The 25,888-nt window shown below is 49.2% G+C and overlaps 4 protein-coding genes across 18 annotated transcripts in view; 2 read left to right on the top strand and 2 right to left on the bottom strand.

The window, feature by feature from the left end:
- Nucleotides 1-1,108, top strand: part of LOC129170343 (KAT8 regulatory NSL complex subunit 1-like) — a 16,334-nt gene extending 15,226 nt beyond the window's left edge. For all 6 annotated transcript variants that reach the window (XM_054757799.1, XM_054757790.1, XM_054757778.1 and 3 more), the window contains one exon: nt 41-1,108. In XM_054757799.1, the coding sequence (XP_054613774.1) occupies nt 41-244 (204 nt within the window). In that variant the 3' untranslated portion in view covers nt 245-1,108. The remainder of the gene's footprint in view (nt 1-40) is intronic.
- On the bottom strand, nt 557-8,919 carry mapta (microtubule-associated protein tau a). Of its 5 annotated transcripts, XM_054758038.1 has the most exons (13): nt 8,761-8,919; nt 7,024-7,156; nt 6,410-6,444; nt 6,206-6,313; nt 6,018-6,078; nt 5,658-5,914; nt 5,508-5,600; nt 5,338-5,430; nt 4,859-4,951; nt 4,487-4,568; nt 4,293-4,399; nt 2,810-2,934; nt 2,105-2,274 (listed from the first exon to the last, which is right to left on the bottom strand). In XM_054758038.1, the coding sequence occupies exons 2-13, from the start codon at nt 7,142-7,144 to the stop codon at nt 2,256-2,258; spliced, it is 1,194 nt and encodes a 397-aa protein (XP_054614013.1). In that variant the 5' UTR covers nt 7,145-7,156; nt 8,761-8,919; the 3' UTR covers nt 2,105-2,255. The 5 variants fall into 5 exon arrangements, with proteins under 5 accessions (XP_054614006.1, XP_054614022.1, XP_054614031.1 ...); XM_054758031.1 differs by lacking the exon at nt 2,810-2,934 and having other exon boundaries at nt 557-2,274; nt 8,761-8,917; XM_054758065.1 differs by lacking the exon at nt 2,105-2,274 and having other exon boundaries at nt 2,918-3,065.
- LOC129170314 (PH and SEC7 domain-containing protein 1-like) lies at nt 1,257-25,888 on the top strand. Of its 6 annotated transcripts, XM_054757738.1 has the most exons (19): nt 1,257-2,254; nt 14,231-14,330; nt 14,471-14,766; nt 16,483-18,179; nt 18,253-18,358; nt 18,423-18,939; nt 19,069-19,539; nt 19,777-19,938; nt 20,013-20,093; nt 20,277-20,389; nt 20,927-20,985; nt 21,075-21,164; nt 22,789-22,832; nt 23,609-23,790; nt 23,863-23,933; nt 24,002-24,159; nt 24,390-24,534; nt 24,595-24,738; nt 24,807-25,888. In XM_054757738.1, the coding sequence occupies exons 4-19, from the start codon at nt 16,551-16,553 to the stop codon at nt 25,059-25,061; spliced, it is 4,227 nt and encodes a 1,408-aa protein (XP_054613713.1). In that variant the 5' UTR covers nt 1,257-2,254; nt 14,231-14,330; nt 14,471-14,766; nt 16,483-16,550; the 3' UTR covers nt 25,062-25,888. The 6 variants fall into 6 exon arrangements, 5 of the variants coding, with proteins under 5 accessions (XP_054613713.1, XP_054613703.1, XP_054613727.1 ...); XM_054757728.1 differs by lacking the exon at nt 14,231-14,330; XR_008566582.1 differs by lacking the exons at nt 14,231-14,330; nt 22,789-22,832; nt 24,807-25,888.
- On the bottom strand, nt 9,043-14,794 carry LOC129167934 (elongation of very long chain fatty acids protein 6-like). The gene is made up of 5 exons (XM_054752644.1): nt 14,443-14,794; nt 10,545-10,629; nt 10,346-10,477; nt 10,132-10,283; nt 9,043-9,665 (listed from the first exon to the last, which is right to left on the bottom strand). Exons 1-5 carry the CDS (start codon nt 14,792-14,794, stop codon nt 9,241-9,243), a joined length of 1,146 nt encoding a protein of 381 aa, XP_054608619.1. The 3' UTR covers nt 9,043-9,240.

The following is a 25,888-nucleotide window of genomic DNA, read 5'->3' as shown; positions in this document are numbered from 1 at the left end:
TGTTCATAGCAGCTGCGTTCTCATTTGCTGACGTTTTCAGACTGTGGCGCCGTGGGAACGGCGAAACTTCCCGTTGCCTGAAGACCCCACCCCAGAGCCTGAGGTCGAGGGCGAGCACCACAGGCCCAGGATGCGAAGCATCTCAGGCTGCCGAGCGAGCGCCTATGGCCGACTGGATTCAGACGACGGCGAACCGCCTTCTGACGATGGTGGTCCAAAACACAAAGCGTCAGGCCACCGATGAGCGGGCGGCGCTCGTTTGTGAACCTGAGCGGACTTGAAGTGGCTCCTGTTGTTTGATATTCAAACATCAGTCTAATTCTTTCACAGTTTTTAGTGAACATGACGCAGATAGAAGCCTTTCCCGACAAAAAAAGAACATGTTACAGTATGGTTTGTGTAGTAGGCTAAACAATGTACATGGGGGCTTAGTGGTGTTTCATATGTGCCGTGTACACTCGTAGCGCACTATGTAGCGACTCCTCCCAATATGGCCAAAGGGTGTTTTTCTATCATTAGTTTGCTTGTAATTCCCATGTACATTTTTAGTGGAGTGAAAAATAACAAAAGAAGAAAAAAAAAAAAAAACTCCCACCCCCCACTCATCCAAATAAACAGGTACATTTAGGATGTGGCACCTCTCCTTTGGCGGTGGCCTGACATCAGAGCACTTGTTTAGTTTGTTGCTTTTTCCATTCCGGACATGTTTGTATGTTGTGTGTTCCAGCGTAACGTTGTCTTTGACTAGTGAACCATTCCTACGTGACGCTGGGGTGTCTTTCAGCACTTGTCCTGCAGGAGGCGCTGCTGCATGCTAAACATGCTAACACTTGTCACATGTAGCAGCTCTCAGCAAGATGCCACCAGAGCTCAGGTTGTTCTACCTTAAGGGAAACTCCCCTGTTCACATCCGAACCACACGCTCCCGTCGACTTGACTATGCAAAATTGAAAAGAAAAAAAAAATCCATCCTTTGCTTTTGCCACAGCCAATCACTGTTGTCTTTTCAGTAGTGACGTCACATGATGTACCTGTTTGATTGTTGCAGCAGTTAATCACTATTTTCTTTTTGTAAATAGCTCCATTAAAACATTTATGTTTAACTTGGCCACATTCTCTCTGCTGCTTATCTGTGCTGACAAATGAGAAACCAGGTCGGTGTCTTAGTAGCTTTTATTTTCAAACACATACAGCAACAAGTTATTGTGAAGAGTCAGTAAATGCACAAGAACGACAATCACATTGGCACCACTGTACAGCGTCTCAACAAAAAGGTGAGTTACTATGGAAACTGGCTCATGTCAAAATGGCTTCTTCACGTTTGAAGGATTTCGCATGCACCCCAACTCTTCTAAATTCTACTTTTTTTTCTTTTTTTAAACAGCGCCACCTGTTTGTGAGGCATACCCTGCACAGACTAGACGAGTTTCCCCAATCTACAAATCCGGTTAGGCGCATGCAGGAAATGACGTAACAGCAGGAACTTAATTGAAATTATGCAAGTTTTTAGAAAGAACGACGAATGTGCATCAAATAAACAGAGAAAGACGTTCCCATGGAAAATGAATTAACTTTCACACATCGCGACAAAGGTATGTAGATAAAGTCGATTAGCAAGTGTGACTGGCCCTTACAAGGGTGAGTGCTGACCCCTGCTGGTTGGAGGTGTGAACTTCCGCTGACAAAAGTAGTCACTCAAATGGCGCCACAATACAGTCAGCCCGCAAACAGACATAATAGAAAAACACGGCAGCAGGCACGATACGAACGTTTCTTCTCATCAAAACCACCTCAAAGGTCCCCGAAGACGACAGAAAACCAACGCTAGCGGTTGTTCAAGACGTGTCCACAAACTGGACCCGAACAGCTCCGAGCCTGACCTCCACGACTCAGCGGGATGCGTCTAATCACTGGATGGTCAAAATGGCGGCACAGTAAGACCAAATAGACTTCGTAAGGACAGTGAAGTGTGTTTTCAAGAGTGATGTCGATTACAAAAAGTCCGGTGAGGAGAAGAAGACGAGGAAGGCAACGCAGCTGGACGAGGCGGTGACAGGAAGGTGGGCAGGCCGACGCTCACAGGCCCTGTTGGGCCAGCGAGGCGCTCACCTGGTCGGCCAGCGTGGACAGTTGAGGGGGGTCGGCCATGTTGAGGCTGCCGGAGGACGACACGGTGCTGAGCTGTTGGGGGGAGTCCTCCAATGACACGATCTCCGCGCCATGGTCGGTGCGAGCCTTGGCGCTCTCACGGAAGGTCAGTTTGTGGCTCTCGATCTGCGCATAAGGATGAACACGTGACGCCGCGCACGCGCTCGCTGTCCGTCAACACGCACCTCCCACCTGACGCTGTAGCTTCACTTTCTGTTTTCACTGATGCTAAGTTTCTTCATTTTCATATTTTACTGCTAACTACTATGCGGATTGATGATCAATACACACACATATATAGATATATAAATAGCTGTCTATATATAACTTTATATAGACAGAAAACTCCCTGAGGAAGTTGTGCACTCCATTTTGTCTCAGTTTGAATTCCTAACGATGGAAGTATGTCGTATCAGTAGCATCAAATCATGTAATTCTTCATAATATATACAAATCGGAAGTTGTCACGTGAAAACCACGTCCAGGCGTAATTACTGCCCCCAATGTCCACCCAAGGAACTGCACGAAGCCAGAAGTTGTGTGTCCAAATTTTTTTTGTTTAGTTGTGTGGTCAAGTGCTTGCTTGGGTTAGGTTCAAAATGGATGATGAACTAAAAGCAAAGGGTGTAATGAGGAGGAAGCTATGACACGTTGTACTTACTGCACTCCTCCATCTTTGGGAGGGGAAGGGGCCTCAGTCTGAGGTGACGGAGGGGGGGTGGCAGCGGGGGAGGGGATGGAGGGGCTGTCTGAGGCGCTCCGCTCGCCTTCCGTCCCCTTCACTCGCTACACGGGGCGCGGGGGGAGGGAGGGGAGCATGCAACAAAAATAAGACGTGATGGAGTCAACAAAAATCCAAACATTCAAAGCAATAAATCTGAATGAAAAGTCGGACATCAAAGAAATAAATCAGAATGCTAAGCAAAGTAAGTGAGGGGAGTATGGGAATGATGGGACATGAACAACATAAGGCGATGTGTCGTCGATGAAATTTCCCAAATTTCCCAATCAGTACATTTCCATGCACACAGTACACCTTTTTAAAATTGACAATTCTGAATTACAGTGATTTTGCAGTTTACATTCGTGGGGTGAGGAGGAAACAAATGTACATACTTCAGCATCCATCAACACTAATGTTTTTAACAGGACAGTAATCCCTCTCCAATTTGCGCTTCAAACTTCGCTGCTTCACGCTTTTAATTCATATTAATTATCAAATCATGCTGTTTCGTGGTTACGCTCTGTTGCAGCCGTAACCAACACCAAGCTAAAATTTAACTCTGAGCCCTGAACATCACTCTCCCCATTTAAGACAAAATTGCTTATTTTGTCTTATTATGTCTACTCTATTGGGTAATACAAATGTAAAGGTTTACTACAGAGGTGTTATTTCATGTCTAGAGCGCTGTAATAACGTTAACAACTGTATTTAGAAGGTCATAAACAAGTTTTCTATGTCTTATTTTCTCTTATTAAGTGTATGCCCACTATATTGGGTAATAGGAGGGTAAAGGTGACTACAGGGGTGTCATTTCATGTCTATCTAGAGGGCTCTAATCATGTTAAAAAACATATTTAGAAGGTCGTAAACAGGTTTTCCATGTCTTTGACATCTTATTTTTCTTATTATGTCTACTACATTAGGTAGTGGCAGTGTAAAGGTGACTACACTGGTGTTATTTCATGTTTAGAGGGCTCTAATAATGTTAAAAAAAAACATATTTAGAAGGTCGTAAACAGGTTGTCCATGTCTTTGACATCTTATTTTATCTTATGATGTCTACTATATTGGGTAATAGGATTGTAAAGATGACTATAAGGGTGTTATTTCATGTCTAGAGGGCTGTAATAATGTTAAAAACTGTATTTAGAAAACTGTAAATGTTTTTTCCATGCTCTTAACTACAACATTTCCATCCATAAATAAGAATTCCCTCTTCGTGAAAATTCACTTATCACGGTTGCAACAAAGGAGGGATTACCGTAGGTTTGTTTTATTTTTACATTAACATGTAAACAGCAACATTCTTATCGCTTTCGTACGCAGACAGGTCTTGTTTTATGACAACCTTCAATGGAATACTCTGTACATGGAAACAACGTGAAAGATTCCAAGCGACGCGAACAGGAAAAACGGTTACCTTCCTCTGGCCGCCTCCAGGAACGTGGCCAATGTTGTTCAGCGAGCCAATCTTGGACTGAACTTTGAACTCCAACTTCTCGTTTTTAATCTCCACGTTCCCGCCACCTGATGGACACGGAACAGCCTGGTTATAGTCAGAACAAGGAGGACATCCCTGGAATGTGATCCAATGACAGTCGGCTGTGATGTCACCTGGTTTGTGATGGATGTTGTCTTTGGAGCCGCACTTGGACGTCACATTGCTCAGATCGACTTTTTTGTGGACGATTTGGATCTGAGCACCAAGCAAAGCAGAGGGATGTTTTAGTTGACAGAGGACAAGTCCGAGCACAACACCGACGCTTGCTGAAATCTGTGTGGAACGTCCGCATTCCACAATCATGCAGATCGTTTGAGGGTGGCACGAACATAATTGTTGTCACGGTAACGTCACATGATTGACACAAAAGGAACACACCCACTAGTCTTGAACGTGGTCTAGTGGGTCCTTTTTGGGGATGCAGGGTCTTAATAAGGAAGGGAAGGGGCTTTGGCTCTGCAGCAGCCAATCAGAGAGCTACTCACATTGCCACCACCAGGGACGTGTTTCATATTATCTTTGGAACCGCAGCGGGAACGCACAGTGCTCAAGTCCAACTTCTTGTCTAGAATCTGAACCTGGAAGTCAACACGTGGGGAAAAACGATGTTACCCCGGAGGAAACTCAGTCAGGCGAGGGCCGCTGCCACAGAGCTGAGCTAGCTGAGGAAGGGGGCGGGGCTTCTCTGACCTAAAGGCGCGAGTGGTGACACTAGCCGCCAAGCCCACGTTGCACGTGACTGGCGGGCCCATATTACTTACATGGCCTCCACCGGGAACATGTTTCAAATTGCCTTTGGAGCCACACTTAGACTGGACATTACTATAGTCCACCTTCTGATCAAGTATTTTAACCTGGAAGAGCACAGAGGTGAGGGAACATCAGAGTGAACGCTCCTATCAATATTAGGTCGTTGAGCTCTCTGTGCGACAGGAAGTGGCGCGTGGCATTGATGCCTCCTCACCTTGCCGCCTCCTGGTGTGTGCTTCATGTTGTCCTTGGAGCCGCAGCGGGACTGGACGCCTGTCAGGTCCATCTTCTTGTCCAAGATTTGAACCTGTAGCCAGATGGAAGACAAGAGGAGACGTGAGATACGCTTGTTTAAACCAATGTGGGTGGGACCAAGTCACTCACATTTCCGCCACCAGGCACGTGCTTGAGGTTGGCTTTAGAGCCACACTTAGACTGCACGCTACTGTAGTCCACCTTTTGGTCCAGGATCTGCACCTGCAGAATGACCAGATTGCAGCCTGACTGCAGTTGTTTGTTCAGCCGTGTGGTTACCTTTCCGCCACCCGGCTGGTGCTTCATGTTTTCTGTGGATCCGATCTTGGACTTGACACCCTTCAAGTCTGGCATGGCCGTGGCAGCGGCAGCCAGTGGGGCCGGTGGGCGACTCTTCAGGGAACCCGGCGACTTGGGCGTACTGCGGACCACCGCTACCTTCTTTACTTTGTGGGCATCGCCCGCTGACTTTCCGGAGAGTGCCTGACTAGAGGGAGACTTGGGAGTGCCGGGACTGCTTTGTCCGCTGACCGCGTCTGAAACATGTCACAGGAACAGGATTCACTGACTGGGCGATTTGATGGGACTCCGGATCAGGACATGAGCTTTAGAGGAGTCAAGTTCCTAGGGTGGTCATACCTGGCTGAGCTCTGGCGGCCGCTTTGCTTCCAGAATTTTGAGACTTTACGCCTGCGACATTCTGCAAGACAACAAACTCGTTTGAGTCATCTTCATGAGTCATAGGTGACATGGATGAAGATGAGGTTGGCGTGCGCAGACATCATCAAGGAGGCGAAGCATCTGTCCACCGCCTGCCCCAAACTTACTCTGAGCTGCTCTGGCCCTGCACCGCCTGCGGATTTAACAGGGATGGCACTGGGGCCATTACGGGAGGAGGCGGGTGTTTTGTTACTCTTGGCAACTTTGATGGGTGTCTTTGTCATGTAGAACAAACACAAAGTGACGAGCAACTCAAGAAAACACAAATGACCTGAACTGAAACCAAGAAGGATGGGGACATCATCACGTACCTTCTCTGCAGCACCGTTATCCATCTTGGCAGGAGCTGGACAAAAATAAAAGAGACAAGAAGGTGAGTCCACCTCACACACAACAGTCGCTACAACATCAAGCTTCTCTGCTGGTCTCTGCCTCACTGGAGACGAGTTGGACAACACACCGTCATGCCGTCCATGCCAAGGAGCTTGATGGGCTGACCAGCTTCAGTCAGGATGGACCTCACAGGTCTTTTGCCGCGCTCTGGACCAGCATTGACACCATACTGCCGTGAATTCGGCAGAACCCAGGATGGAGGACACTGACCATCGATGATACCGCCACACTCGCATGCCTACCCGTCTCTCTTTACCGAGGCCCTCGGCAGGCTACGTACAGGTAGCCTGCGGGCGTGTCTTTATGGAAGTCCTGACCACTCGTCGCCAAACACAGTGTCACATCTGCAGCTGTTTTTGTAGCTATTTAGCAGAGTGGGACCCGAGTCAATCAAAGGAGTTCATCGCGACTGCTGCCATTTTAGTGTCTATGAGTTCTTCACACCATGTCATGATCACTACGACAGGAAATGGAAACAGGAAGTAGGGGGCCAGGCTGAAGGGGATAACATCCACATGTAAAGAGAACTCACCTGTCACTTGGGCGTGTCCCATCTGCACGCCATTCTCCTGGCGGTGCTCGTTGAGGCTCATGGCGGCCAAAGAGGCGTTTGCGCTCCCTGTGGCCGAGTAGCTGTTGGCGGCGTAGTCCATGCTGAGTGACGTCTGGTGCGTACAGAGAAGGCGGAGTCAGTCAAGGTGATGTCATACTTGACGGACACTTTGTCTGGCATGAGTGGAAACGGACACGGTGCGAGAAGTTTCATGTTACGGCCACCGAAACCAAAATAGACCCCCCCCCCAGCCCAAAATAAACTGCTCCACATGCTGGGGGAAGGGGAGGGGTGACCAAGCATGGAGCGAGTTATTGCAGGTGAGGGGGCGCGTCACAATGACGTCATCAGGGTGTCACTTGCTGCTGCTGCTGCAACGGTAATGTCTGGAATAGTTGCCATGGTAACCACACCCACAAACGCTCAACTGGGATCGACTACATGACCTTTCAGCATTCGACCACTTTGGCGTCGACTTCATCAGTAAGTTTCTGAGTGGACACTGCGTTATGTGAGAGCGCCACCACTACAAGATGGCTGACACGACCAACATGGCCGACAGATAGAGAAAGCTCAAAGGGGCAGAGATTATTGGCGCCGTTGGAGCAAGTCAGCAGTGGCGTTCCGCACGTACAGGTCCGTACTAGAAAGCATCATTCTCGCAGCCAAGCTTGGCCTATGATTGACAGTTGCCAATCAGACACCACCGAGTAGGCAGCGCTGTATCAACTGACAACACATGGTCCACTTCCTGGAAGCCAGCTTTGATGATGACATCATCGACATGGATGCCACCTGACCACCTCTTATGGGTCAAGAGGTCCTGATGGAGCGCCACTTGTTCCTGATTGGATGTCACCTTTGGTCCCGCCCTCCGCCGCTGGCCTTCAGTTTGTGCTTCATTGATCCTGACCCACTTTGCTGTGCGGGCTGCAAGAGGCGGAGCTAAGCTCGTTTGCACCATGTCACCTTTCACCCCACTTCTAAAAAGCAGGAATCTCAAATATGAAGACATGTCACGTGACCTACCAACACTCGCGATGACGTCAACAGCATGTCAGTCATGTTGTTTGCAGTGAGCTAACACGCTAGCTGCAAACAAAGTGTGTGTGCGTGTCAGGGGTGTCACGCGCCCCCATCCCTAGGCGCCATTGTTGTCACGTGCACGCGCGACCAGACATTCTCATGCACCTGATCCCAAGTGTGCGCCATGCTAATTCACCGAATGGAGGGGGGCGGGGTAGACGAGTGCGAGAATGTTCTTCGGGGTCCGAACACCGTTGCGCGTTATAGAATGAAGCAGCGCGTGCGTGAGAAAAGCTCTGGAATAACACGCGCGACACAAAGGAGCGACGTGCACGTTAGCGGGAGGACCTGCTCGAGGGATGTAGACGTTTTCTGTCGCGTGCACGCGCCGAGCGACGCCCGCGCTTCTTCAGCAAAACATGTCAACGCTACAAGACCCTCGACGTGCACGCATAGCGTGTGCCATTTGGCCCCACCAACACGCACATTTTAGTGGCAAGTGTCGGCTTCATGTGCGTGATGCGTCTGGGCCCGACCTCTCCCATGCACGTCAGGAAAAAAGATGAAGACGCCGTGCTCGCGCTTGTGCGCGACCGGGCACGCCACCTTAAATGTGTCACTACGGGCGTGTTCGGCGGTTCGGTACCGACTGGAGCGAAGAAATGACACCGAAGGTTCGCGGCTTCTTACCTGAGTGCACGCGGACGTGTCTGCTCGAGCGGCGGTCTCACCGGGCGCGCACACGCTCCTCCTCGCTGTGCACGCTCAGGCCGCTGGGGGGCGTGCCTGTGCTGACAAGTCAAGGCTATGCGCGCGCCTGGCCCTTTTGAAAGTATCAACTCGGTCTTTTTCTTTTTCTTCAGCTTCTAGAAGCTTTTATTTGTCAGTAAGTCTGCTGCCAGCTTGGCCGACAACGCCACAACAACAGTGGACGTTTTGTCCTCTGGGTCTCCCTGGTGCCAAGCACAGCTGACATCACCAGTGACGTCATCAGTGCCTTCATCAGACTGACTTTATTTAGTAAAGGGGGAAAAAGGGGTGAAGACACTTACAAATTATGAACATTTTGTCCACATAAGTCATATGGGATGATGACGACATTGTTGACACGGTCTGATTGACAGGCTGCTGGAGCCACACCCACTCAGCGACTCCTCTCCTTTAAAGTGTTTATGCCCGCTTGGCCCGCTCTGCCCCTCCCCTGAGGTAGGAGTCATAGAAGAAGACTGCAAAGAGGATCAAGTAGCTGAGGTACATGAGCGACCCCCAAACGATGTTGTGCACGTGGGTGGGACAGTGTAGGTCGTGCATCCAACGGTAGGCGAGGCCCAACACGGCCAGCCCCACCGCCATCTGCACCGTCTGAGCGGCCGTGATGATCATGGCGAAGGAGCGGGGCACGCGCAGGCCGGCCGCCCTGGCCGCATAGTAGGCATACATGATGGAGTGCACTGTGTAGTTGATGGTGATGAACCAGGCGCCTCCCGCCACGTGGTCCTTGTAGGAGTAGAAGGAGTAGAGCAGCACGGTGATGTGGTGGTACCAGTGTAGGAAGATCAGCCGTTGCTTCCTCAACACGATGAAGAGTGTGTCACCTGCCGGAAACAACGACAACTTTGCTTACTCCATCCATCCATTTTCTATACCGCTTCATCCTCATTAGGGTCGTGGGGGCATGCTGGAGCCTATCCCAGCTGACTTCGGGCGACAGGCGGGGTACACCCTGGATTGTTCGCCAGCCAATCACAGGGCACATATAGACAAACAACCATTCACACTCACGGTCATATGGACAATTTAGAGTCGCCAATTAACCTCACCCGCATGTTTTTGGGAATGTGGGAGGAAGCCGGAGTGCCCGGAGAAAACCCACGCACACACGGGGAGAACATGCAAACTCCACACAGAAATGCCCAGGGGAGAATCAAACCCAGGTCTTCCCGATCTCCAGGCTGTTCCTGTATTGGCCAACGTGCTAACCACTAGACCACCGTGCGGCCCACCTTTGCTTACTCGTGACAGAAAAACCTCTGAGAGAGAAGTAGCGAGTTCCAGTCTTACCCAGCTCAGGGGCCTTGCTGATGACGAAGGCGTAGGCCCAGAACTTTGTGAGGGGGGCGCTATAGAAACTGCTGTCACACACTGACTGCTGCATGCCGCCGCTTCCGAGGATGTGCAGCATGTAGCTTCCGGTCCGGAACGTTCCCCACATGCTGCACACAGGAACCGCTTAAGCATTAGCACACGCAGTGCAGTGACTGAACCCACCTCTCACCTAAAGATGGCGAGGCTGAGCGACCACACCACTAGCGGGACACGCAGGCTCATCTTGGGACGCTCCCTCATCCAGCGCTGACCCCCAAAGACCAGCGCCGCGTAGATGCCGCACACCACGAATGACTTGCTCCTGCCAACACAAAATCAAGGCAAGCATAAGGCTGGCGCCACGGCGGCCGCTAGATGGCTCCACCCACCAGTTGTCCTGCATCCACCGTAGCGCGCTTCTCTCGTCAAACGTCCGCTCAAAATCAAACATTTTTGTGACTCTTCCGGTACCAACTGCACGTTGGAGTAGGACAGTGACACTTTCCACTGTTACTCCCGCCTGATAAGCTAGCTGAGCTCTTTGGAGCACTTCCTGGAGGGACTTTCACAATAAAAGAAGGTGTCACTTGTTCATGAGAGATCTTACGGGGTGGAACTAAATGGGTCAGAAGCCACAAGGAACGACTCCAAGCTACAACCTTCGTAGTGTTTACGACTGCGTACCATTGCTCCTGTGTGCGCCTTAAAGGAGACCATGCGCTTATTGTGAAGGTTTGTGATGTACAAAGGGGGCGTGGCCTAAGTCGTATCAGCAGTGAACTTTGTTTTCATCACCTCTTCTTCCTTATCGATATGACATATCTTAAAACACATGATACTGTAAATATATATATATATATATATATATTTGTGTATATACATATATATTAATGTGTGTGTGTGTGTGTATAGATATATATATATATATATATATATATATATACACACACACACACATATATATATATATATCTATACACACACACATATATATATATATATATATATATATATATATATATATATATATATATATATATATATATATATATACACACACACTAGGTCCCCAAGTTACGAACACCCGACTAGCGAACACTCGCCGATACGAACACAAGCCGACTGGTTTATATTTTGTTTGTCATCTTTTATGTATTAGTATCCTGATTATCAGTGAATAAGTGAATAAGTGAATAACAAGTGTTGTAATAGATGTGGAATAGACGGGGGGTAGGATTAAATAAGCTTTCCTTGTGTGAAACTGTCAAAGAATGATTCATGAGATGTATTCCATTGTAACCATGTTCAAATAAACTAAACCAAACAAACCAAACATTTTATTTTGCTTTGCAGTGCTTAGGAATCGGTATTTATACTGCTACTGTACATGCTTGACCAGTAGAGGGCACTGTGACACTGCTAATGGGACCAACAGACGCTGGGCAGAGAAAGCTTCCGGTAAAGCTAGGAAAGCTAGGTTTTAGTTGGATGATACAACCCGGACAGAGCGTGTGATTAAAGTTTATGAAGAGTTAATAGGCCTGCTTAATTCTACACCACCCACAGAACACTACCTCTTTTAGAAGAGTCTAACGATGACGACTTGTCCTTTTTTTCAATATCTCCTCCTCTTTCTCCACCACAACGACATATGCTCGACCACTCCTCTTCAAACGTAAATAACATTTATCATTACGTATTATTATATCATTTTTATTATTGTTTTTTTCATAAATTATACTCGTTTAATATTACTACTGCATCCAAACTCATATTTACATACATACACATATACTGTATATGTATACACGTACATGTAGTTCCTATATCATTGGTAATATTAATTTTGTTTTGACTTAAGAACGGTCGTCTGGAACCAATTGTGTTCGTTAGGTGGGGACTTAGTGTATATGTATGTGTGTGTGTGTGTGTGTGTGTGTATGTATATAATATGTGTGTGTGTGTATATAAATACAGTATATATATATGTGTGTGTGTGTGTTTTTGTATATATATGTACTGTATAAACAGTATATATGTGTGTATGTATATGTATGCGTGTGTGTGTGTGTGAAAAAGCCCCCTCCCTGAGTTCTTATTCTTTTGCATGTTTGTCACACTTAAATGTTTCAGATCATCAAACAAATTGAAAATATTAGTCAATGACAACACAACTGAACACAAAATGCAGTCTTTAACTTAAACTTTTTATTATTAAAGGAGAAAAAAAATCCAAACTTACATGGCCCTGTGTGAAAAAGCCCCTCCCCGTTAAAACATAACCAAGACTAATTGACATCTACAGTCATGGAACAAATGATGAGATCACCCTTGTTTCTTCGGTTTATTGATCCATTGTAATGCCTGGTACAGCTAAAGGTACATTTGTTAGGACAAATATGATGATGATAACAAATATAGCTCAAACGAGGTGAATTCAAGAGCTGATATCTAGCAGCTTCCATGCTTTCCTTGATAATAACCAAAATCACTTAAGTTCTTACATGAATAGTTATAGCATTGTACTGCCAAAACCATTTTTGATGTCATTGTTATATTTGTCCAAACAAAGGTACCTTTTAGTTGTATCAGGCATTAAAATGAACAAGAAACTGAAGAAACAAGGATGGTTTAATAATTTAATCCATGACTGTATCGGTGTGGAAATAGTTATAAAGCCATTTCTGAAGCTTTGGGACTCCAGCGAACCACAGTGAGAGCCGTTATCCACAAATGGAGAGAACATGGAACAGTGGTGAACCTTCCCAGGAGTGGCTGGCCAACCAAAATTACGGCGAGAGCGCAGCGACAACTTATCCAAGAGGTAATCCAAAGAACTGCAGGCCTCACTTGCCTCAGTTAAGTTCAGTGTTCATGACTCCACCATAAGAAAGACACTGGGCAAAAACGGCTTGCATGGCAGAGTTCCACGACTAAAACCACTGCTGAACAAAAGCAACATTAAGTCTCATCTCAATTTTGCCAGAAAACATCTTGATGATGCCCAAGATTTTTGGGAAAATACTCTGTGAGACAAAAGTTGAACTTTTTGGAAGGTGTGTGTCCCATTACATTTGGCGTAAAAGTAACCCCGCATTTCAGAAAAACAACATCATACCAACAGTAAAATATGGTGGTGGTAGTGTGATGGTCTGGGGCTGCTTTGCTGCTTCAGAACCTGGAAGACTTGCTGTGATAAATGGAACCATGAATTCTGCTGTCTACCAAAAAATCCTGAAGGAGAATGTCCAACCATCTGTTGGTGACCTCAAGCTGAAACCAACTTGGGTTCTGCAGCAGGACAATGATCCAAAACACACCAGCAAGTCCACCTCTGAATGGCTGAAGAAAAACTAAATGAAGACTTTGGAGTGGCCTAGTCCAAGTCCTGACCTGAATCCTATTGAGATGCTGTGGCATGACCTTAAAAAGGCGCTTCATGCTGGAAAAGCCTCCAATGTGGCTGAATGACAACAATTCTACAAAGATGAGTGGGCCACAATTCCTCCACAGCGCTGTAAGAGACTCATTGCAAGTTATCACAAACGCTTGATTGCAGTTGTTGCTGCGAAGGGGGCCCAACCAGTTATTAGGTTTAGGGGGCAATCACTTTTCCACACAGGGCCATGTAGCTTTGGAAGTTAAGTTTCATTTAAAAATTTTGTGTTCAGTTGTGTTGTCATTGACTAACATTTACATTTACTTGGTAGTCTGAAACATTTAAGTGTGACAAACATGCAAAAAAAAAAAAAAGCAGGAAGGGGGCAAACACTTTTTCACACCACTGTATGTAATATGGATTTTTTTTTTTAATTTACATAATTTAAAAAATACATATGTATAATATAAACAAAATATAACATAATATGTTCTAGATTCTCTACATGTAATATTTTTTCAAATACATATATGCATGTATATTAAATAAAATTAATAATAATAATATATAAAATGCATTAATTTTTGTTTATTCTGAATTATTCATTAATAGTATAAATATTACGTAAAAAATTGCAAATATATTCATTCATTATTTATACGTATAATAATATAATAATTGTAATTTGTGCTTCAGTGACTGCTGAGCGTATGAAGTTGATGACATGCAGGTCACCTCAAGAAAAACACCCAAGTACACATGTGACGCATGTGTGTCACCTTTGGACCAGAGCAAAGTGAGCTGTAGAGAGGTTGCTGTGAAGCAATCCCTGTGTGTGTGTGTCTGGTGTTTGAGAGAGAGTCTGGCGCCACCTGCTGAGTAAAAGTGTATATGACCTCCTCCACAACCTTCATCATCTTCATCATCTTCATCCAGGCTGCAGGTGCACGTCGGAGTCGGAGGAGGGTCTGCCGCTTCCCGCCAAGCAGCTTGCTCGTGCACTGCAGCAGCGTTTGTTTGGAGTGTGCACGTGAGACACACACTGAGAGAACACACTGCGCACGCTCGGTCCCACCGGGAGGGAGGGGCCGAGGTCCGCATCACAGCATCGCAGTCTGCTTCCACCTGACGTGACACAGACCACCACGAGCACGCGCACGTGCACCAGGAGGACCAACTGCAGTGGTCCGGTGCGCGTGGTGGCGCACACGTGAAGCCAGTGACATCTCCTGGTGAGTAAGCGCTTCTCTCTGCCGACATCGTCATTGACTCATCAACTTCCTGTCACGCAACTTTCACCTTGCCGCCAAAAGTTGACATCCTTCTCATTATCTTCATTTTCATCATCGTCATCTTCAGTGGATACTTGTTTGCTTTGACCCCAGCATGACCTTTGCCGGCAGTGGTGTCATCAGTGTATTTAGCATGCGGCTAGCAGTGTGTTGACGCTAAACTGTTTCCACACATCTCATGCTACACTCAACTAGCATCTTTACAGCCTGGCGAAGAGGTCATCATGAGGTCACGGCGTGCACATGATTGTTGCAGTTGCACACGTGGGGGGCATGTGATATCATTGTGACATCACATGACATCACATGTTTTCCATACTTGTCACATGATGACAAGCGGAGCGGTTAGCAACCAGCAAGCTAAAATTAGCAAACCCCCCCACCCCCCGGTCCGAGGGACGAATATTAGTGTGTCTCCTCGAGCATGACTCCATCTTCTTCTTGATGACATCTGCTGCATTCCACAAAATCCTGGATCAGAAATGTATCACCTTGGAGTTAGTTCCTTCTCATGGAGGAATGTTCCATGCGTGTCCTAAAGGACTGTGACATCAAACATGAATCAAACCACATTGATGTTGTATGTCAAAATGTCCTCACTAGTTCTCAGGTGAACTATAAAGCTCCTCTAAAACTCACCACTGAGGTGGACAGCCATGTTTGTTGTTGACCTTCTACTGGACGCCTCCAAGACACTGACCTTGTCCTTATGTCCTCCTCGTGTACAAATGTCCCCACTCATGTCAACCTCATGGCCTTCTCATGCCCCCACTAATGACCTCACTCATGTCGTCCTCATGCCCTCACTCATATCGTACTCATGTCAACCTAATGGCTTCCTCATGTTCTCAGTCATGTACTTCTCATATCCTGCTCATGTCCTCATTCACGTCTTCATGTTCTCACTCATGTCCTACTCATGCCCTAATTCATGTCCTACTCACATCCACACTCATGTCCTACACGTGTCCTCACTCATGTCCTCATGTACTCCTCATATCGTCACTCATGTCCTCACTCAAGTCATTCATGTTGTCACTCATGTCCCCGTGTCATCCTCAGGTTCTCACTCACATCCTGCTTGTGTCCTCTGTCATGTCCTCCTTGTGTCGTAACTCATGTCCGCACGCGTACCCCACTCATGTCCTCATTCATGTCACAACTTGTGTCCTCACTCATTTCCTACTTGTGTCCTCACTCATGCCATCATGTCCTCCTCATGTCCTCTTCATATCCTCATGTTTTAACTCGCCATCATGTCCTCCTCATGTCCTCTTCATATCCTCATGTTTTAACTCACGTCTTCATTCATGTCCAAGTCATGCCCTCGCTGATGTCCTAACTTATGTCTTCACTCATTTCCTCACTCAAGTCCTACTCATGTCCTCCTCAGTAACTCAGGCCTTGACATGAAGACGCTCCACAGTCAAGCCAGAGGTGTTCCCACCTTCCTCAATGATGTTGATGATGAAGATGCTGCCATTCCAAATGGATAGCGTTCTGTGTTGTTTAAAAGAGAGTTCAATGTTGTTGGTAGAGTTCTTTGTTGTTGGTGTGTTTCTTGTGGATCACGCCCATAAGGACGCAATGACAAGGATCGGCTTATTTTCATAAGGAATTCCATAACACGCTCCTCAACTTTGTCCCCTTTCACAGGAGACACCTGAGAAGGTTGAGTTGAAAGGAAGACAAAGGTCAATATCAAAGGACAAAGGGACGGGGTCATGTCCCAGTCAGGGAAAGTCCTCCATTTGTACGTGGAAGTGAGGTCAGCTTCTGACCCGAATGGAGGTAAGAAGACGTTTGGGGAAGATGAACAGGGTGCTCCTCTGGACCACTCAGGACTTGGAGATAGCCCTGATGAGCTCCGGTCCCAGCTCAGCAGGCAGAACACTTGTCAGACCTCCGCCAAGCCCACCGCTGCTCCTCACCTGCTCCAGCAGTCTGAAAGTGCTCAGCTCCAGCCAGCCAGCAGCTCTCCAGCTGTCACAAAATGCGGGAGTCAACCTTGTGACATGACTATGTCCTCAAAGGCCCCGCCCACATCCTCCAACTGCTGCAGGAAGGAGGTCAATGATGGGAAACGGTCTGTGGTCACCTTCCGTTATGTGCACAAGTCCAACGTTAAGACTTTAGGTAGTCCTGGGTGTGATTCACAAAGCAGACAAGAGAGTCCAGGATCTTCTTGCAGCTCTAGTCCCAAGCTGACATTCCCACCTTCAGGTTCTCCAGGGAGTCACCTGCAAACGTTGTGCGACTTTCACCTGGCAGCAACGGACCGTGTTGGCCAGGCTGCGACTCAAAGAGCTTTGGAGGAATTTGGGTCACCGCTACTGAGTATCAAACTGGCACATGCGCTCCAGCACTCATCGCCATCACGGAACTATCACCCCTCCCGCTGTCAGTCCTGGGCCGGCTCCCCTGTCCAGCACCATGTCTACCCCAAAGACAGCAGCGGGATCTGGGGGTGGCCGTCCTCACGGCCCCAGAACCCCCCTCAAAAACTTGCAGACAAGGCAACGATCCCACTTGCTGATAATGTCATCAAAGGCTTAAATCAGTTAAGTGACGTCACTAGATGTTCTCCCTGCAGGCTCCATCCCAAACAATCCCAAGCCTGGTCTCCAGGCGGTTCAGGTGCACATCAAAGCCTGAAGATGAACATCCCCGTTCTAGGGGGAGCCCTCCAACAGAACAAGCTGAACGAGAGCTCAGCACCACCGTCTCCATCCTTTTCCCTTCCTGGAAGCGTCCACCGCCCCTCTCGCCCCCCACCTGAGTTTAATTCCCCCATCAGGGACCCCGGACTGTCCCTGGCCAAGCTCCGAGCAGCAGAGAGCCCAACCCTGCATCGCTGTCAGCCGCCGCAATACGCCGGCGGGGACAGAAGGGGCACAGGCTGTCGAGAAAGGGGGACACACACGGAGTCGTTCCCCAAAGGTGTCCTCAGCCAGAGGGTTGAGGGGGCACCTGTTGGCCAGACTCTCAAAGAGGGGTGGGGGAGCCCCCCAGGCCCAGGCCCAGGCCTAGACAATGCAAGTGAACAGACTTGTCATGGTCCACCCCTGAGCCCAACATCGCTGCACAAGCGGGCTGAGCAGAGAAGGCGGGAACGCCTCCTTCTGGGACCAGTGGTCCCAGACTCGCCTGACGAGGACGAGGAATTCCACAAGGAAGAGGAGCAGCGGCCACGACCGCAGGGACCAGACCACCTTTCAGAGGCGATGGGAGGATCGTCACGAAGCTCTAGTGGGGTGACAGGCAGTTTGGTGGACCAGGACTACACATCACCCGAGTCGCTTCGATCCAGCCACCAAGGCAATGAAACCACGGCCACCAGCTCGGGAATACAGGTGAGACTTGGAGTGCCGCAGTCTATGCTAAGCTAATGTGCTAACTTTAGCTGGTGTTTTTTACCTTTTGCAGACAGACAGCATGGCGGCCGTCCCGTCGCTGCACTGTCAGAAGATCGCACGCGCCAAGTGGGAGTTCCTCTTCGGACCTGAAGGGGGTGCCGGCAGCAGACCCAGAAGTAATTTTTTGATATTTTGAGTATGTCGCTCATTTGTGACAAATGTTCTTTCATTATCGTGCAGACTTTCTGGAAGCTTCCACAGCGCCGCCCAGTGGCAACTCCAGTGAGTCACCCACTCCCACCCCCACATCCTCCCTGCCTCCGCTCACTGCGAATCAGGAAGTGCAACATGTAGAGGTGGAATTGGTGACCAAGCCCCCTACAGTGACTGGGACATCCTCCAAAACCGGCATCATCCGTCGGACTCTGAAGTACTCCGAGACAGACCTGGACGCCATCCCGCTGCGCTGCTACCGCGAGACCGACATCGACGAGGTGCTGCTGGCCGAGCAGGATGATGCCGACTCTGCGTTTGGGAGCAACCGCAGTGTGCAGAGGGCAGGAAGGAGTCCTCTTGGGGGTATGGCCTACACAAGACAGCATGAGGACGAGGGGCATGATGATGAAGGAGTCCTTGGAGGAGAGGAGGAGGAGGAGGAGGAAGTGGTGAGCTGGGCCAGTGTGAGGATGCAAGGAGACAACAGGAAACAATGGTACGCTGCTCAGGAAGAACCAGACCGCTTCCGACACCTGAAGAGGTGAGCACACACGTTTAGCATGTTAGCTTGACACAAGGGCGCGGCTTCAGGGGCGGATACCTTGGAGACCAAGCTGGGCGGGAGTTTCGACTTGTCAGCTTTATTTATTCATCATGTCTCCATGTGCAGACCGACAGAGACTTTCTTTGACAAACATCATCCGGCGCTCAAATCCCCCATCTTGGTTCCGGGTCCTCGCTGTGGCACTGACGACACCTTCAGCCGCCATTTTGAGAGCATCATGGAGTCCCATCGTGCTAAGGGGACGTCCTACAACAGCCTGGAAAGCGAGGATCTGCTCACCTCCAACGTCCAAACTGTGCTGACGGCAGACGTGCCTTCGTTCACACCCGCCGTGCACATGCCCCTCTCTGCCAGCACACGCCACATTGTTCAACTCAGCTTTGCACCTCTGGCCCCCCAAGAGAGACCCACCCTCTCCGACTCCATCGTCACGGCGATGGCTGACTCGGACGCCACCCGAGCGCCCTCCAGTGAACGGCTGAGCAGCGCCTCTGAGGACACACCCCCAGGGAGGCGGGACTACTCCCAGCTGGGGAGCAGCTGGTGCAGCCTGGTGCCCTCCCCCTCGTTGTCAAGGTGAGACATACCCTTACTCATCAGCACCTGAATAGTATTGAAAAAAGGTCAAATAGGAAAAGAAGTAGTACGCAGTGGTGTGGCTATGCTAGCATGAGCTGCTAGCCATTGTACAGGAGCACTTGTCAAATCAAACACAAAGCCAGGCTAGTGAAATGCTAAGCTAAGTTCTAGATGACATGACAACAGGCGCCTCATTAACATGTTCACTCATGATTGACACTCTCCATTTTGCAGCAGGGACCACCGAGTGGCGCCGTGGGACCACCACCTCAGCACCGACACCCTCACCAACGCCAGCCACCTTGCCAACATGGCCGCCGCCAAACGCTTGGCCAAGAGACTCTTCGACTTGGACGGCTTCCGCAAGTGTGACGTGTCGCAACAGCTCAGCAAGAAGTGAGTCACATGACACCTTTAACACCTTCTGACTGACTGGTGCATGGTAGGAACTTCTTCTTCTTGTGTTGCAGCAACGACTTCAGCCGCTTGGTGGCCGAAGAGTACCTCAGTCTGTTTGACTTTTCACACCTGCACCTGGACCGAGCTCTCAGGTGTGTGTGTGTGTGTGTGTGCGTGTACGTGTGTTTGTGTGGAAATTGCTCAACATTGCCCTCTGGTGGTGGACTGTTTTATTGTCCCATATTGATTTATTTTACTGCCCATTTTGTGTGTGTGTGTGTGTGTGTGTGTGTGTGTGTGTGTGTGTGTGTGTGTGTGTGTGTGTGTGTGTGCAGAAGCTTCCTGAAGCAGGTGGTCATCATGGGGGAGAGTCAGGAGAGAGAGAGGATGCTCTCACATTTTTCCAGACGTTATTTGCTCTGCAACCCAACAATGTTCCCCACAGATGGTGAGGAACGTCATACTTGCATATACAGTATATGCAAATATACATACACACACATAATGTACTGTATGTGTCCCTATATACATACAAACACACAGTACATGTGTGCATATATGTATATACTGCATGAATATTCACACACATGCAGTATATAAATGTGTTAAGAGTTAATATACAGTATACAGGGTGTCCCTAAAGCCTGGACATATAATATACACATACAAATGTACGTGCATTATACCAAAAAAATTATACAAAATAATACATTAAATAATTTCAAAATGAATAAAAATAAAATGAAAAATTACAAAATGTAATAAAATATGTACAATAATTGCATATATATAAAATTATTTGTTGGCAGAAAATATATATGATAATATAAACAAATAAGTGCATATGAATACATTAGTATATATGAATTATAAAATGTTTAAATTGTGTAATATATGCATTTAGGACTATCGGGACACCCTGTGTAATATTATCATAATGACTCAAAATGGCTGCCATTAAGGTGTTTATGATTCTCTTGTTTAGATGCCGTGCACACGCTCACGTGCGCTCTCATGCTGCTCAACACTGATCTGCATGGACCAGTAAGTGTGTGTGACCTGTGCCAAATACATTAGGAACACAGCATTAGCATTAGCGTGCGAAAGGACTGACATTTGTGCTTGTTTGTCAGAACGTGGGCAGGAAGATGTCCTGGCCACAGTTTGTCGACAACCTGCAAGGACTCAACGACGGCGGCGATTTTCCCAAAGATCTGCTCAAAGTAAGCGCACGTACATGCACGTCCCACGCCAAGCACACTGCCCCTAGTGGACAGATTGATATTTGCTGTTGACGTTTTGTGTGTGTGTGTGTGTGTGTGTGTGTGTGTCTATAATGATGGCATAAATAAAAAAGCTGTTATGGAGGCCGCCACCGCCGCCACGTGGCCTCAAGCAAAGCGGGTCAGACATGCACTTAATCCTTTGTGCATATTACACAAGCACTCGCTTTTTTTTTTTTTTTCACTGAAGCTGCTCTCAAGCCTCTTTTGTTGTCCAAAATGTTCTGGCAGCCGGCTCCCAGAATCTGCCTCCCCCACTGACCTCCCTCATAATAGCGCGCTAGCTTGTTAGCTTCTCTCTTCCATCCTGTGTTGCTATGGTAACGCATATATGAAAAACATCTCCAGCTAATAATGAGGTCATTCAGCATTTTGGCGAACGGCGGCGTCGTTGTCGGTAGCTTCCAATGTGAGGAAGATCAGATGCTGAAGAAACAGGAAGTGGTGTCAGCGGTGGCGCCCCCAGCGGCCACGATGGACAACACACAGCTCCGACAGGAAGTGGATCCTGACTGGATGGCGGACATTCACACCTGCTCGTCACCGCCTGGATGTGCGAGGACGAGGCGGAGCGCCACTGATAGAGGGGGGCGGGGAGCGGGGGCGGTACGCTGTGATGGAGAGAGGAGAGAGCAAGAGAGAGAGAGCTTCTGACATTCGGCAGTCAGCGCCTTCTTGTTTCCTCTCCTCCTCGTCACCGTGGCAACACTCAGAAAGGATTGTAAAAAAAAAAAAAAAAAAAGCGAGCAGAGAAAAGCCTGATGGGAAAGGAGCAAACGGAGGAGTGGCGGATGCCTTGAGCAACAGGAAGCTTCATTTCTGTCCTTCATGTCGTCTTGTGACGAAACCAGCGCTCTTCGGAATCCCGCTGCCTGAGTCCAACAGCGGACGCGGCCCCCTCCCCCCTCCTGAATCTCCGTGCACGCCCCCTCGCCTCACTTCACGCCAAAGAGAAGTTGTGTGGCGGCGGCCATGAACGGCGTCGTGTCAGGTGTGCACCTGGATGGCCAGTGATTGACAGCCACCCCCACCACACTTTGCCAGCTGCTTCCTGTTTTCACGCCGCCAGGAGGAAGTTTCCCCCCACCACCGTCTGCCGCCATGATTGGCGTCAACAGCCTGCACTCGGCGGGACGCCTGCGCTCACGCTCGCTGTGCACGGTGCGATACGGGAGGGACTTCCGCATGATGGACCCCTTCCGCTATCCCAGAACGCCGCGCTCACGCTCCCTCAAACCACTCGTGTTCCCAGACCTGCTCGGCAAAGCTCAGGATGGACAGAACCACCCTCAGGCCCGAAAGAGGAGAAAGGTACACATGGACAACGCCGTCGCCCTCAAAAGATGACACCTGAACTGATCCGTGCGGCCCCATTGGCTGATTGACTTACCGCTCTGCTGCATGACAACATCACTAGCTTATTGCTAACTGGTCGCTAACTGATTGCTAGCTGATGGCTAGCGCTGATTGCTAACTGATCACTAACTGATGGCTAGCTTATTGGTAACTGATAGATAGCTGATCGCTGATTTTCTAATTTTCTTGTGTTTTTGTTGCTTTGGAGGCGCTCTACAACTCCATCAAGACCCAGAAGCTGCAGTGGACACTGTAAGTCCTGCACACGCGCACACACACACACATGCATGCACGCACGCACGCACGCACACACACACACACCGTGCTGGAGACAGTAAGGGATGTTGATGAGGGGAACATTAGTGTGTCAAGGGCTGCTATTCTGGATTGCAGTTCCACGGAAGTGCTGAGATGCCAATTAAGTCGCTGGCTGGCGAAGCTTTGTTGCCGTGGCGACAGCACCATGGCTACGACTCCATCCTCACCCGCGTCCTCCCACTTTCCATTTCCCAGAATAGCATCAGGACCGGTCAAAAAGAAACAAAACTGTCATCTGAGACGACGTCACATGACACAGCTCCACAGGACAACAACAAGTGTCCACTGGGGGCGCCAGTGAAGTCATTGTTGACTCGTGGGCGGAGTCCAAAGATGGTGAAGAGGAGGAGGAGGAGGAGGAGGAGGAGGAGTGTCTGTGTCCTTTTTGTGTGTACTTTGCAGAGAGCGGCAAGTCGTAACCGTGGAAACACATTGCCCCTCCCCCCCACTAGCCATTGAGGCAGTGCAGCAGTTACCAGGCAACAGGCTGCGTGCTGATTGGTGGACGCATGGCTCTTCTCATTCTTCTATTTTGGACACGGCGCCACCTGCTGAGCTAACAACACAACACAATCAGTGACGCATTCTTCCTGCTTGAACACACACCACACACACACACACGGGAGCTAAAGATGCTGTGTGGTTTCCATGGCGATGTGATGCTACTCCATGTTGGGTGTGAAGTTGACACCAGTTTGCCGTCTCCATAGCGACGAGGAGGAACTGCGGAAGTCCTTCTCAGAGCTCGGGGACAGCTTGGGCGATTCCTCCAGGTCCGTGAAGGGAGCGGGCGGCAGTCAGGCAGCGTCGGAGGACACGCCACCCGGAACACTGATGTACAAGAACGGCTTCCTGGTCCGCAAAGTGCACGCAGACTCGGACGGCAAGAGAAGTATGTCATGATGATGGTGATGATATCACACATACACACACATACACACTTGTGTTTTTGTTGGGTCCCTAGCGCCGAGGGGGAAGCGAGGCTGGAAGACCTTCTACGCCATCTTGAAGGGACTCATTCTCTACCTGCAGAAAGTGAGTCCCGTGTCCTCAAAGCTAATGCTAATGGAAACGAGCGCTGACCGTCCTCCTGGTGTCTCCAGGGCGAGTACCGACCCGACAAGCCGCTGTCGGACGACGACCTGAAGAATGCCGTGTCCATCCATCACTCACTCGCCATCAAAGCCTGCGACTACAGCAAACGTGCCAACGTCTTCTACCTGCGCACCGCCGACTGGAGGCTCTTCCTCTTCCAGGCGCCGTGAGTGTGTGTGTGTGTGTGTGTGTGTGTGTGTGCGTGCGTATGTGCGTGTGCACGTAGTGGCCAGGTCACATGTTGAGGGAGGTCTGCTTGTGTTGTCAGTCCAGGTGGCGTGCTGGCAGGAGCAGCATGACCCTCACACTCACACACACACACACACACTGCCTTGGCCCAGATAGTAAACCCCCCCCCCCGGGAGTGATGTTAATTGGATTTGTGATCCGTGACAGGAACGCCGAGCAGATGCAGTCCTGGATCACTCGGATTAACACGGTGGCCGCCATGTTCTCCGCTCCACCCTTTCCGCCGGCCATCGGTTCCCAAAAGAAGTTCAGCCGGCCGCTGTTACCGGGGACGACGTCCAAACTCTCTGAGGTGCGCCGACACGCTACATCCAAAAAAGGCTACAAATGTTGATGAGTGTCTTACTTCCAGGAGGACCAGATCCGATCCCACGAGGCTCGGTTCCGAGCGGTCGCCTCAGAACTAGCCGAGCTGCGCTCCTACCCCCCAGACCGCAAGGTTAAAGGTCGCGAGCTGGACGAGTACCGCCAGAGAGACGAGTATCTGGAGTTTGAGGTGAGGTGGCCTACATGCTAACTCCCTTGACTTCGTCGCAAACCGTGTCACAACCTTTGACCCTGCAGAAAACGCGCTACGAGACATACGTCACATTGCTGCGGGCGAAGATCCAGAGCGGCGAGGAGGACTTGTCTATGCTGGACTCGCAACTGCTGGAGGACGGCGGTCTTCAGCGAGCTCAGTCCAGCCCCACCCTGCAGGACAGCAGCCAGGCCAGCAGCACCCGTGACGGCGGCAGCAGAGCGGGAGGCGGAGGCGGAGGTGGCAAGCCTCGCCAGGACGGCCAGAGACACAGCTACCGACAGGCTGTCAAGAAGTGAGGCAGGAACGCTGCTTAGGTTTTTATTTGACACCCAGGAAGCTTTGGAGGAGCGAGGGTCCACCCGACGCCCCCTTGCCAACGCCGTGCCCAGCACCCGGGTCATGTGATTGGCTAGGCGAGGGACTACGGCGCCCAATGCGGCGTATGGCGAGAACAGGAAGGTGCTGATGAGGCCGCATAAACGTTTTATTTTCCGCCATGTTTGTCTCCGACTGTCATGTTTCAGCCGCCATCTTATCACACTTCCTGTGTGGCCTCTCTTCTTCTCTTCTTCTGTGCACGTCAGCTACGCCCACCGGACTGATGCGGAATGTTTTCCCTCTGCTGCTGACTTCCTGCCTGACGCTGATTTGGTTGCCATGCTGTCATATTGATGTCAGCTGTCAATCTTCATCTTTGATTTAATCACAATTTCAAATCTTTTTTTTAGATGCAGACCAAACTTTATAAGCACTGGTGAATTGTAACAAACACGACCTTAGACGACCTAGAAGGTTCTGTCATTGACTTGTGTGTGCTGGTGAGAAACAGCCTGGTCACCATGGTTACCACACAACAGATGGAGGCAGGCAGCCTGCCCACTGTGCGTGAGGGTGTGTGTGAGGGAGAGAGCAGCTCATACTGTAACGTCACTGCAGGGTCGCCATGGCGACGGTTGGGCGGTTGATCTTGATTAGTTTAAAGTTTTCTCCACTTGTGAATGTAAATAAAGCATGTTGATTTGACCCGCGACTTGAAAGTTGAATAATATTTTTTATTTGTTTGCTTGTTTGTTAGCATTTCATCAAGCAAAGAAGAATGTTGAATAAAATGCTTGAAGAGTTG

The sequence above is a fragment of the Dunckerocampus dactyliophorus genome, chromosome 2 (genome assembly GCF_027744805.1).
Source record: "Dunckerocampus dactyliophorus isolate RoL2022-P2 chromosome 2, RoL_Ddac_1.1, whole genome shotgun sequence".
In the NCBI taxonomy this organism is placed as follows: Eukaryota; Metazoa; Chordata; class Actinopteri; order Syngnathiformes; family Syngnathidae; genus Dunckerocampus; species Dunckerocampus dactyliophorus.
This window is presented reverse-complemented; position numbering and strand designations above follow the sequence as displayed.